Source organism: Rhea pennata, chromosome 22 (genome assembly GCF_028389875.1).
Source record: "Rhea pennata isolate bPtePen1 chromosome 22, bPtePen1.pri, whole genome shotgun sequence".
Lineage (NCBI taxonomy): Eukaryota > Metazoa > Chordata > Aves > Rheiformes > Rheidae > Rhea > Rhea pennata.
The window spans coordinates 2,615,541-2,628,176 of record NC_084684.1 but is presented as its reverse complement, the minus strand read 5'-3'; the positions used below and the strand labels follow the sequence as shown (position 1 = coordinate 2,628,176).

At 37.6% G+C, this 12,636-nt stretch overlaps 1 protein-coding gene across 4 annotated transcripts in view; it reads left to right on the top strand.

Annotated features, from left to right (window-relative positions):
- Positions 1 to 12,636, top strand: part of PRDM2 (PR/SET domain 2) — a 70,672-nt gene that overhangs the window by 21,466 nt on the left and 36,570 nt on the right. For all 4 annotated transcript variants that reach the window (XR_009960538.1, XM_062593187.1, XM_062593190.1 and 1 more), the window contains 2 exons: positions 223 to 375; positions 5,278 to 5,407. Coding sequence is in view for 3 of the 4 variants with exons in the window: in XM_062593187.1 (XP_062449171.1) it covers positions 223 to 375; positions 5,278 to 5,407 (283 nt within the window). In the remaining variant the exon portion in view is untranslated. The remainder of the gene's footprint in view (positions 1 to 222; positions 376 to 5,277; positions 5,408 to 12,636) is intronic.

Below are 12,636 nucleotides of genomic sequence, written 5' to 3'. Positions count from 1 at the left end.
TTTTTTTTCTCATTATATCAGATTCCCTAAAAAGACAACAAAACAGCAAACCCCTCCCCAACAAACCTGTATCTCAGCTCATAGTCTATGCTTCATTTCTTTCCTTAGATGATAACTACTACTTTATGTAGCTTTAAAATATTATGTATTTTAGTGCATTTGCACTTCAATGTTAATACAGTTGTCCATTTGCTTGGGATAAATGTCATTTTTCTTTCTTAGGTATATTACCCAAACCTGGGATGGATGTGTGTCGATGCAACTGATCCCGAAAAAGGGAACTGGCTACGGTATATAAACTGGGCTCGTTCAGGGAAGGAGCAAAATCTATTTCCTCTGGAGATCAACAGGACCATTTACTACAAAAGCTTAAAGGTATCAATGTCTATGAAGAATCAGTTATTAGTTTTTAAATGCCTTTTATTCCTCTTTATTCAAATCCTGTTTTTAACTGTTTATATTAAATTAATTTTATTTATGATTAATGTTATGAAATACAATTAAAACATTGCAAATGCATACTTTAATTGGTCTAAGTTCCCTGTCAATACAGTTGATGTTACAAGGTACTTTTAAAAATAAGGGTATGTATGAAGATTCTGTCTTTGCTGCTGATTCGATGTAGCATCAATGTTGATGCAAATGGGGATGAGAAGCTATAGCAGATCACTTAAATGATTAAGTTCCTGTACATACTGAAGGCACTTTAAACTGAGGATCTGTTTGAGATTTTTTTTTTTTTTTTGAGAAATCAGTTTTGATGGTGTTTGCATCATACAAAGATTGATTGTCAAGATACTTTTATAGGGAGCTTCATGAAACTTCCATAATTTTATTCACCTTCAGCTTTATTTAGGGAGTGAGAGGGAAATAAAGGGTGTGATTTGTAGGGAATTTTATCTCCTATATCAAGGAAAAAGAATGGTTAGCTTATAAGTAATGGTAAAATATGTTACTGTTAGAATATTGTAGCTATCGCAATTATTTGAGTCTTTGATCTGTAACTGTGAATCTGCTAGCAGTGGGGAGATCAACATTTTTCTTAAATAAAGTTTTGGGGGGATATTGCTTTTAATCTATGCGTATTTCTTGTATTTCCTTGTAAGGTCTACAGTACTTACAGATAACAAAAACAGTAGATTGTTATCATGCAGTTTTGAAGTTAATAGGGCGAGATGATTATATGTAAAACTGTGTTTTGCTACTGAATTCTAGGTCACTTAAACTAGATGGAAAAACCTCTAAATATTTTCTGAATTTTCTAATAGCTTTGAGATAGAGATTCCCAGTTGCCGGCCAGACTAGTGACATCTCTTTTAGTGTTTATTCAGTGAGGGTAGGCTCTCAGTGTGGCTCTATAGCTAGCTTTGTTTTCTTAGACATTCTATCTTGGTTTACCTCCTTTCTTGTCCATAATCACAGTTCATTAATGGAAGTGTACTTTCACTGTGCTTTTGGAGTTACTCTGAAATTGTAAATTCTTCTCTTACTGAATCTTACCTGCAGTGATTTTAGTCCTGTAAAGATAGGTGTTCACGTTTCAAATTTGTTTTCTCATGGAGAATATCCCACTCTGGAAACTCATTGCACTACTAAAAGAGGCTGAGCAGTGCTGACAAAATAGCACACCTTGCTTCAGTATCTGAAATGTCTTTTGTTCCTTATCTTCTTGACTATTTTAACTATCTTCTCCTTTTGTGACCTGATTAATTTTATCTTAGTCAGTTTTGCCAACAAGATCATGCTGTCGAGCAACTCTTTTTGAAGTGTGCTAGAGCAGCCAATAAAAATGAATTTTATTGGTTTCAAAATCTATCTGGAACTTGTTGCAGTGTGGTGAGATTTTGAGTTTTTGTCTGGGATATGAATGAGGTTCTTCAAAGAGTAGTTTTGTGTTCATTGGGGTTTATTTGTCCCTGCAGCAACCTCTTGGATATGTCTGCACTATGCCTTTTCCCGTGTATTCTTGGATTATTAGCTTTAATTTAGTGTTAGCCAGTTCCAGGTTAGCTTCTAGAAATTCATGCTGATGTCTGCACTGTATGCTAGTTGGAGGGAGCGTTACATCAGAAACAGTTACCTTCAGGCTGGCTCTACATGTAGGCTTGGTGCTGTGCCTGACATACTAAGCCTCTTAAAGGCTCAGTGCAGAAGCAGCAGCTCTGGGTAGTTTTGATATAGGCCCATATCTGCCTTAGATTGACATCACTCTTTACTGACCACTGAGAATAAGAAAAAGCATTTAATAAGTGTGCATACTCATGTTCTGTGATAAGGTATTCCTGCAAGTAGTTAATGGATGTAGGCACATAAACAATTTTTTTTTCTTATGTAGACTGCAGATTAGACAGGGTAGATGTTTTTGCCCTAACTTTTAGAGGCATATAAAAGCTGTTATATAAATGCTATCAGATGGTTGAAACGTGCTCTGCTGTAGATTGACCAGTCTTGCAGTTAACATAGGTTTAGGAATATTTTAAATGTCCTTCTCCTGCATGTAATATGTTATGGTGCATATGCTGCCATTTCAAAACAGTTTGAATTTTACAATTGCTTGTACACATGATTCTTTCCTGACCTTTATCATAATTCATTAATTTAGAGGAATTTGATCTGATGATACTCGAACCATAAAGGTCGGTCTTGCCCTCAAAAGAGAATTTGATGGTGGCTTGTATGTCGTTTTCCTCTACTTTACCTTGTGCCATTTAAAATGTTGTCATAGTTAAGTTTTTTCCCAAGTTTTTCTTAAGCTTTCTCTGCATTTCTAATTTGTAAGTTAAATAAGCTGATTTCCAAGCTGCATTGCTAAGATAAGCAAAGTCTGAATTTGTTTGATGTAAAAGAACCTTGAAACTGCAGTGTGTGTTCATTTCCCTCTTTCCTGCTGTAAATGAATACTAAAATTCCATGCTGGGGACTTCTGATGAGGTCTAGGATAGAATTTTTAAGTAAGCACAAGCAAATACAATTCTTTTTTTTACTGAAGGACCAAGGATATTTGTAGGCTGCTTTGCATATACTTTCACCAGTATACATATGCGATTTGTGATACTTCATTGGAACAGCTTAAACTCATTATAGAGTTTCAGGATTTCTTGCTGACTCTCCAAATGAAATGAGCTACTTTCTGTTCTGCACATAGTACTGGTCTTAACGATTTTTCTTCAAGAATTACAAATTATAGCAATAAATTTCAGTGAAAATTGTTTCAAGTTTTTCTAAATCAGCTTGACTGTGAGACTATCATTGTTTTAAAGATGAAATTTATTTGCTTATGGAGGAAAGTTTTGTTAAACAGGTTTATAATAACTCTAATAATATGTAACTAGCTCATTATATAAGAATGCAGTGTTAACCAACAAATAGACTAGGTGTGGAAAAACACACACAAGTACTACCATATTGGTCCACAAACTGTCCACTGTGGTCTCATTTGAGAGGTGAGCCACACCCATGTGCGGAAGTGCGGTATTATAGAGAAAGACAGCATTTGTGGAGGAAAATATATACTGATATAAAGTCTGGCAGGTAAATGTGTGTCTCAGTCTGTATAACATGTTGCAATGTTTGTATGTATACAATGAATAGCATTACACAGCGTGTGTTGACTTCGGATGTTACTTTTGAAGAGCAAACAAATTTCAAAACTACTTCAGAGGAAACATTTTGAAAAGAAAATCTCCAGTTTGAAGAAATGTTGCGGTTAAAGCATAATACACCAAAAAGTATGTGGCTGTTGCCTTTTTAGTGCAGTGGGCATGTTCACGATTCACCCCTTTTTAACTCCTCTATCCTGATCTACCACTACTACACAAACAATCCGTAGATAACGGCTTTGAGGAAGTTGGCTACTGGAGGTGGTGTTAGAGGGTGTTGTCAGTAAGAGGGCCACATGTAGAGTAGCTGTACAAGTGGCGCTTCATCAGTGTAGTCCTCTTCTGGCTAGTATTGCTACTGAGGGAGCTGTTTTAGTTGCCTTGTTTTAGAACTGCTGCTAGATTGCACCTTAGAAGTACTAGGTTAGAGGGCTGCTTTTACATTTGAGAGTAGTTGCTCCAAAACTAAATTCACCAAGCTGAATATTCCAGACATGAAGCTAACAAACTATATGCTCGTTATCATTGCATGATTGCATTGCCTTTTTATGCCAACTCTTTCTTGGATTTTATGTATTGCTAAGTTGCTTGCATCAGGCAACTTCTCTTCATTCCTCACTGCTAAACAGCTGCAAAATGGGACTGTGCAAATACTGTTACCACTATTTATCAGGTATCCAGAACCGTAAGGGAAGTCGAAGAGGTTTTTCTAATATTAAAACTTAATATTTAACATAGTTAAATAGATCTCTTGTTCGACTGTCAGAGGTTGTATTAAATAACTATCACCTTTGTCAAGTGCTGTGAGACCTAAAAAAAACAAAAAACAAACAAACAAAAAAAAAAACTTTGTAAGAAACATGTTACTATTGTTTCGTATAGAAAAGTTGCCCTTGGCTTCAGGCTTGAAATATAAGTCTTAGGATACACTTTACTCTCATGTAATGACTTTAAAAATACTATCTTATTTCCAGGACCCCAATGTTCTTTAACCCTGGGTGAACGGAGTAGTGCAGTTAAGCTATAGGAAGGCATATAAGTTGGGGGGGGCTTTTTTTTGTGTTTGGATAGAGTTGTTCAGACAATGGAGAAAAAATCGAGATTAAAAAATAGGTGAAACTACATTTTAGCCTATAAAGTTGGAGACTTCCTGGTGCATGATTCTGAAGCTATTCTACGGAGCATATGAAATATGTGGAGAAAGCGTCCATCCGGCATCAAGCAGGGTGATGGTGCTGGGCGTCGGCGATCACTGCAGTGCTGCCTGCTCCGCGGCCTTTTCTTTGCATTTTTGGATTGGATAATAAAAATTAGTATTAGTGTGGGAATGGCAGCAAGCCTTTGCCTCTTGCGCTCGGTTAGGTGCATCTGCTGAAACGGGTGGTAATTATCATCTCTGTATTCCCTGTAGTGCGGAGTGTTGGCCGTTTCCCGCGCAGTTTCTTTAGGTTTCGTTGCAGCCTTGGGGGGCGGCAGGCGAAGCGGTTGGGGGGCGTTGGGCTGGAGCGAGCGGCGGCGCGGCCCTCCGGCCGGCAGGGGGCGCGGGCGGGCGGGCGGCGGCGCCCTTGCCGCGGGGCGCCGCGGGGGCACAGCCGTCGGCGCCGCCGCCGCTCCCGCGGCCCGCCGCCAACAAGCCGCCGCCTGATTGGTGCCGCGCGTGTCTCTTCTCTCCCGCCAGCCAATCGCGCCGGGCGAGGAGCTGTTGGTGTGGTACAATGGGGAGGACGACCCGGAGATAGCCGCCGCTATTGAGGAAGAGCGAGCCGCCAGCGCCCGCAGCCGCCGGCACTCCCCGAAAGCCAAGAAAGGTAGGACCCGCCCGCCGCCGCTGCCGCCCCGCTCCGGCTCGGCCCGGCCCGGCTCGGCCCGGCCCGGCCCGGCCCGGCCCGCCGCGCCGCGCACCAACTTCCCGCGGCCGCCGCCGCCGCCGCCGCCGGGGGGGGGCGGAAAGTTTTCACCAATCTGGGAATATCTGTTTGCGCAACGGTGTCAGCCGTCCTCGAACCGCCAGCTTCTCGCGTGGGCGCGGGGGCTGCTAAAATTATCCGCAGGCAGGGAGCGAAGTGTCGCCGAGAGGTTCCCCCCCCCCCCCCAAATATACATATTTTAAACTCTGTATTGGTACAAGTGAAAAATGGAGGCTTTATTTTTCTGAAGAGCTTTCATTTGTTGTTATTTTTAAGGTGCTAGTGATCCTGTCTGGGCGGTTTCGCGCACGCCGCGAACGTCGTCTTCTGGCCGAGTTTGGCACAAGAGGAAGGATGGGAGAAGAATTTGGTGGTGGTGGGGAATGCATGCCTTGCTCTCTTTATAACTATATCCAAGCAGAAATCCATTATTTTCCCCGTGAATAATTGAGCACTGATATTTTTTTTAGAGTGCATTTGCCTTCGGACACGGCCTTATATAACAGGTATTTTAACTGGTATTCTAGGCCAAAATCGCACTTAAGGACGCTATCACGGGGTAAATAAAAGAAATATTTATGGTTGTAGCACAAGTGTATCTATTCCTGTGGTAGGAGAATGTGTACTTCAGAATTCTCTGAAGGTGTCTGATGAACCAAATAAGGCAAGGAGATAATATTTAAAATGGCCTCATTGTACATGTTTTAAAATGATAATTTAGGGCCTGATTCTATTTGCACTGCAGTTGACCATGAAACTCACATTGGGATCAAGATCAAATATTTAGAAAAACAAATTTTTAAGTAAGTTCTGTTTTTTTAGAGATTGAAGGGGGACTGGGAGCAAGAAACAGTGGGACACAATTGGTTACTCATTTGAACACAGATTTGTAGATTAGGTTATTACAAAGTCTGAAATTCAAGCATTGATTTTTATTGTTGTCTGTCCTAAAATACATATTTAGGACATAGGCAAGTAGCTCTTGGTAAATTAGAGCTGGTGGTATGCTTCTTCCCAAATATGCGTTATCTTAGCAAATAGAATTTTTGTGCCTGTGGTTTATCTGAATGGCTAGAAAAACAACTTGAAAGAATTTGGTTTTATTATAAATCAGAAAAGCAAGACAATCATTTCTAAAGATATTTTTTTCATGACATAGAAGTTTTATTTGCATTCAGACAGTTACAGATAAAATATTAATAATCTAATTTGGCAGTTCCTTTTTATGCTATTCACAGAGTTCTAACAGCTATGGATTATACAGATTTCAAACTGGAATTTAGAGTAATAGGGCTTCTCCCTTTATAAACATAAACTCCTATCCAGGACTGTCAATTCTTCAGAAATGATATACATATGAAAAAAAACAAAAGACAAAAAGCAAACATCCAAAGCACAAAATAGATAAATTACTTGTTGGTTAAACTTAAATGTCTTATCTGTGGAATTGTACTCCTGTATTGTTAAGCAGAAAGACAACATTCTTAGTATTCAGTTGCTTTGATTTGTTATGATTAAGGCTTTATCATCTATGCTGTAAAAGATAAGTTGATTCTTAATATATTCTTTGTTCTTTTCTAATGTGTGTATTTTAGAAAATTTTAGGCCTTTTTTAGCACTGGATTGTATTTATTCCTCTGCATTTATTTGCTAGCTGTTTTTAGTATTTGTAATAATACCTGCTGATATTTGCAATTCATTCCAATTTGCCTGTAAGAAACCACATTTTTGCTAAATTGATAGCAATTAAGATTTCAGGAAGGTTTCCACTGATAACTCTTTTGCAGTTGCAGCTGCATGTCTTGGCTATGAAAGTTTCCATGCTTGATCTTAGCTCTGAGGATGAGGTTTTGTGGGAAAGTAAAGGAAATTGTGATGAGCTATGAGTTCAGCAGGGGTAAAAAGTAATTTTTCTTTTTGAAATAATTCCAACTGTGATTCAAAAAGTACAGAGAGAGGGGGAGGAAAATATTTTGGTTTTAGTTTTTGCAGTTGAAATAATCTTGGTACGAGGTAATTTTATAGATTACTTACCAACCTTATAAACTTGTTAGAAAGTAGCTTCTCAAGAGTGTTGTGAAATTGGAATTTATTAGCTACCTGAGTGGGTTAGTTCCTCTTCATAAACTTTATCTTGGTCTGCGTGCAGATTTTGTCTTAGTTTGGAGGAAAAATAGCAATAAATAAAAAATGCCAAGTTTGATCAAGTGTGAATAAGTGCATCCTTTAGAAATGTGTTTTCCTGAAAAGAAAATTGACAGTTTAAAGACTTCCAAATGGCTGGACAAGACCTTATTTGAGAAGGATATTAGTATGTAGTTCTTTAAAACATACAGTTAGTAAATAGGTACCAACTAAACTTTAGTAAAACAAGCATCCATTTTGATACAGGTATTACAGCTTTAAAGTGATGTGTTTCTGCCCAGGTAATCAAGGTTGTAATTACTGTAAAATTTTTTCCATGTTGATGTAGGAGGACTCTTTACTTCTGAATAAAACCTCACAAGTTGTCAATTCAGACTTTCTTGCCATGAGAGGTAGGCCTGAGTAATTTGTAAAATCGAGATGGCGTTTAGGAATCAGCAGCTGACCAAGTCTAGGATAGACAAAAAATGTAGATTGGAATAGTATGTTCTGCTTGACCTTGATCTGACCTCTGTTTGCAAGTGATTGCTGACACTAGGTTCATAATCTCCTTTAGAGCATATTTATGATGGCACCTGACATTCTCCTCTATTTACCAGTCTCCTCTAACGCATTTGTAGAAGGCAGGATCTTCATTTCGCCTTGGTCGTATTTCTCAAAATTTGCTTACTCTTTACTTGCATAACTTCACTAGTTAAATTTGATCGTGCATATCACTTCGTAGTCTGCCATCAGAATACTTTGCAGCTTTTTGGTCGCAATGCAGACAGTTACAGTCTGCCTTTGTTCTAGGTCTTCATAGCTGGAGTAGTCCTTTGCATTTTCCTTTTAGCGTGCTTTAGCATAAACAATGGCTTAGGAGTTGCTAGGAAAAGTCAAAATTCTTAAGTATTTTTCCGCATTGAAACATTGCGAGTAAAAGTGTTGCTAATGTCTGTGTTTGAGATCTAGAAAGAAAGTAGAGTAAGAGTGTAATTAACAAAACCAAAACAACCTGTTGAACTTTCTTGGATAACATCTCTGATTTTTATCAGAACCCTGTCTTTCCCCCCTCCCCCCAAACCTTTGACTTGATTACTGTGTTGGTAAGAGCCAGCAGCTGCTGTACATGAGATGATTTTCTTAGTCAAACGGTATCAGAAAAGTGATCTAAAACATTGCTTTGTTGCTTTTGCATATTCTGAAATTTAATTAAATAGTTAAGCTTTCCTACCACTGTTACCATTTTTCCCGGTTTATGGTTGATATGCTTCTGTCCTGCTAGCCAAGCTTGTAGGAATATTTTCTCAAATCAAATGCATTAATGTTAGATATTTTTCATTAATTCCCTTTGCTAAGAAGAAAAGGACACACTCAGCACCACATTTTTGGAGTCTGTGCCTTCTCAGTATGTTTTCCTTCCAAAAGTCATCTTCCACTAACCAAGTTTAAACTTATCTTCAAAAAATGGTCGTTGTACATTAGATATAAAAACATACCAGTTGTCTTATCAGACCATAATCTTCTTTAAGGTGCTAAGTAGGCCCCAAAATGTAATCAAAGTGTACTGAAATAATCTGTTATGGTTTGTGGCATATCAAAAATCTGATCTCAGAGGAAAAAAGACACTGACATCTACATCAGATTAGACTTTGATACATGTTTCTGAAAAAATACTTGTGTAACTTTTTACGGAGGGGGAGAAGAGGAGGATGTACTTCTCCTGTGCTTATTTATATCCTTGTGGTAGTGCTTCTGTATTTGTCTTTACTGTGTTCTGCTTAGCGCTTTATCTAGGCAACAAACCCCAGTGGCATAATTTATACTATTGTTTGGAATGAATACCATATGTGCCTCCATTTCGTATTTTTCTGTGCAAAGTCAGGCAGTCAAGAGAAAAAGCATATAACTTCATTTTATCAAAAAATACGTGTTGTGTAAGGTGACTTGAATGGAAATCATGAAACTGAATGACCTGTCTCTTCTAGAAAACCTAGTTGTGTGGCCTCTTAAAATACAATCCTCTGTTATATTGCAGGCAAAACACCTGAATCAGGCTTATGCATATCTTGGATAGTCCCTGGTGATTGTTTGTAGTAGTATACTTTCAAAACAGTCGTGAACTGTTGCTAATAAATCTGTATTAAAACTTCAGTGCCATAAATGGCCCTACTGCTCTCATGATGTTGATACTTGCTGTAGTTCTTAACAGATTTCAGGGAGAGTTTGAAGTATAGGATAACTCTCAGTAAATAATGCTGTCTCAGAGCTATCGTGAAAGTTAGCTATGATCAGTTATACATGATTATTGTATGTTTTTTATATAAGACTGGATGCAAAATGCAGCTTTAGGCTTCTGCTTCAGAGATTCTAGAAAAATGCTGTCAAAAGCTGCACTATAAGCATGGCTGTTACTGAAGCAGTGTCAAGTTGCTACTGCACAAAAATGAAACATAAATATTGAACAAACAGGGTGAATTCTGCATACTAGAACTTCTGCAGTTCTATTAATATTTTCATAGGATTTTTCACGTAGTTCCAAGTAATTACCTGTACTCAGGAGTCTAACATAGATACGGATCCTGTTTACAAGTGGTAGGCCTTGGATTTCCATCTGGATGTCACCAGAAATGGAAATCCTGGTCAGATGATGCCCTGATTGTCCTTTTAAAAGCTGCATGAATTTATCAGTTATTTAGTTTATAGTTATTTGCTGCTTAGGTGGAATGAGTTGAAAAGTCATTTCCAGATGGAAAAGAGTCCCTGAGAAAAATGGTTATGAACATTGGTGGAAATGCAACTTATAGAAAAATGTGAAAGTTCTGAAAGATGTACCTTTTTAATAATGGTATTTGTCAATGAAATTACGTTCTTATCTAGACTGTATTTCAACAGCTTTATTGAAAAACTTAGGTATAGACTTGAGATTTCAAAACTTACTAGCCAAAGACTAGTTAGAGACAAAGGAGGAAGGAGAACGTCACTAAGAAAACCTGGAACAAAGTCATACAATGAAAACTACCTTAATTTCCTAAATTCGAACGGATTTAACTGCAGTTACATCATTCTTTTTAAAAGCTGCTCTTGTGTGTCAGGGGAACTGCATTGCTTGTGGTAGCTTCTGTCTGGTGAACATCTAATAACTTAGGTTCCAATGGAAATTCTCTTTGTTCCTCATAAATGAGGCTTTTTGAGTGAGGGAGTTGTATTACTTTAAATTTCCATCTTCACTTCTACTGTAAACACCTTCAGTTCCTGTGATAGCTACTGCTCTGAGCTTTCTCAGAGTGGAGTGGAATTGGTATGATTCATTCCAGCTTCATTTCTGCCTACAAGTTTAAGAATAGGAGAAGATAAGACTTCATTTTGGAGGTAAAAATAAATTATCTGTATTTGAAAAAATGTTTTGGCATTAAGTGACATGTATTGACCTCTTTCAAAACTCCACGTTTCTAAGTATAAACTCTTGGGAGTATGAGGATTTAGTGCATTCAAATGTTTTTTAAATCATTAAAAACACCAGTGTGTTTGCTTTAATGAAGTTGTATCGTATCTTTGTGAACGTTGGGAAATGTGTTTGTACTGTAATTACAAGGTTAGGGAAGGCTGTAAGGTTTGTTCTGTCTTCAGAAGCCTTGCATGTACTGTTGTGTATACACTCCCTCTAAAACTTTCTAAATATGCAACTGGTAATGGAAATATACAGCTGGTATCAGTGAGCTCTACGGTCAGTGTGGGACCTTTGCTATCACCAGTGTATCATGGCATATGTTTGTACTCCAGGTACCATTAGAAAACTTGATATTCGTAATTCAGTGGCACCCAGCTTTGCCTACACAAGAACCAGACTTTTAGTGGTGCCACTAAAGTAGTTCTAAAGTAGAACCTACTTAAGAACTACGTAAGAGGAATTTAGCAAAGGGCTGGAAGGTGTTCAGGAATGTACTGTAAGGATTTGGTACTGGTTATCAGATTTTTTTTAGTATAGAGTTCTGTTTTTGAGGTAAACCAATTCTAGGGTTGTATTCAAATATAGGAAGTGGGTGAATTTCTATGGAGTATGAGAATGGACATAGTTTTCCAGGCTCAAACCAGTGGTTTTCTTTTTTTTAAATCCTCTTAATATTGACTTACATTGTGTTTTAGAATTGTCCCATTACTTGTAGCGTAGATGAGAAGAAACTTTTTTCTTGCATACAGTCATTGACTGCCTTACATAGATTAAGGAGTTTAGGTTTGCTGTCTCAAACTTTATTCCAAATACTTTATCTGAATGACTTTTATTCATGTCAGTAACCTTTCTTGACTTCCTTTATATTTTTGTCTCCCATAAAGTCAAGGGTTTATTAAACACTAAAAACTTCCTGTGGTTTTCTTGCAGTCCTGCTTGTGCTCTCACAGTATTTGCTGTCTAAGTTAATTGGAGACTTTGGGGCTTTTGTGGTGGTTGGAATGTAATTGGTGATTGACTTTCAGAATTTGCTCATTTTATTTACCTCTAACTACTTGTTATTATTAAATTGTGCCTTAATTTAGTGAAGGCTTTAAGTTCTCCATGTAAAAAGGATTTCCTATACCTCTTTGTTTTTATTGCTGCCTTTTTGCCTTTTTCTTATGTTTCATCTTTTCAAAACTTCTTAATACTGTTTAAACAACACTTTTGTACTATTCTGTATCATTCATGGTGCTAAAGTTTAATGCTAACTGTTGCTACAACTTACCATAGTTATGCGTTATCTGTTTATATTTGAATTGTTTATAGGAGCCTTTTTTTAATTGACTAAGGGCATCTCTAGATATGCCCTATCTAATTTAGTATGTAATGTAAACCAGGTATATTTAATATAGCTACAGGTATGTCCATACAATGTCTCATTAAAACTGGTTGGCCTATGGCAAGAGATGCAGAATCCATTTCTGTGTGTATGGATGAAAACTGTTTCCTTTAACTGTGATATCTGTCTTGATTTTGTAAGATAATTGCTATTTTAAAAATTTTGAAGATA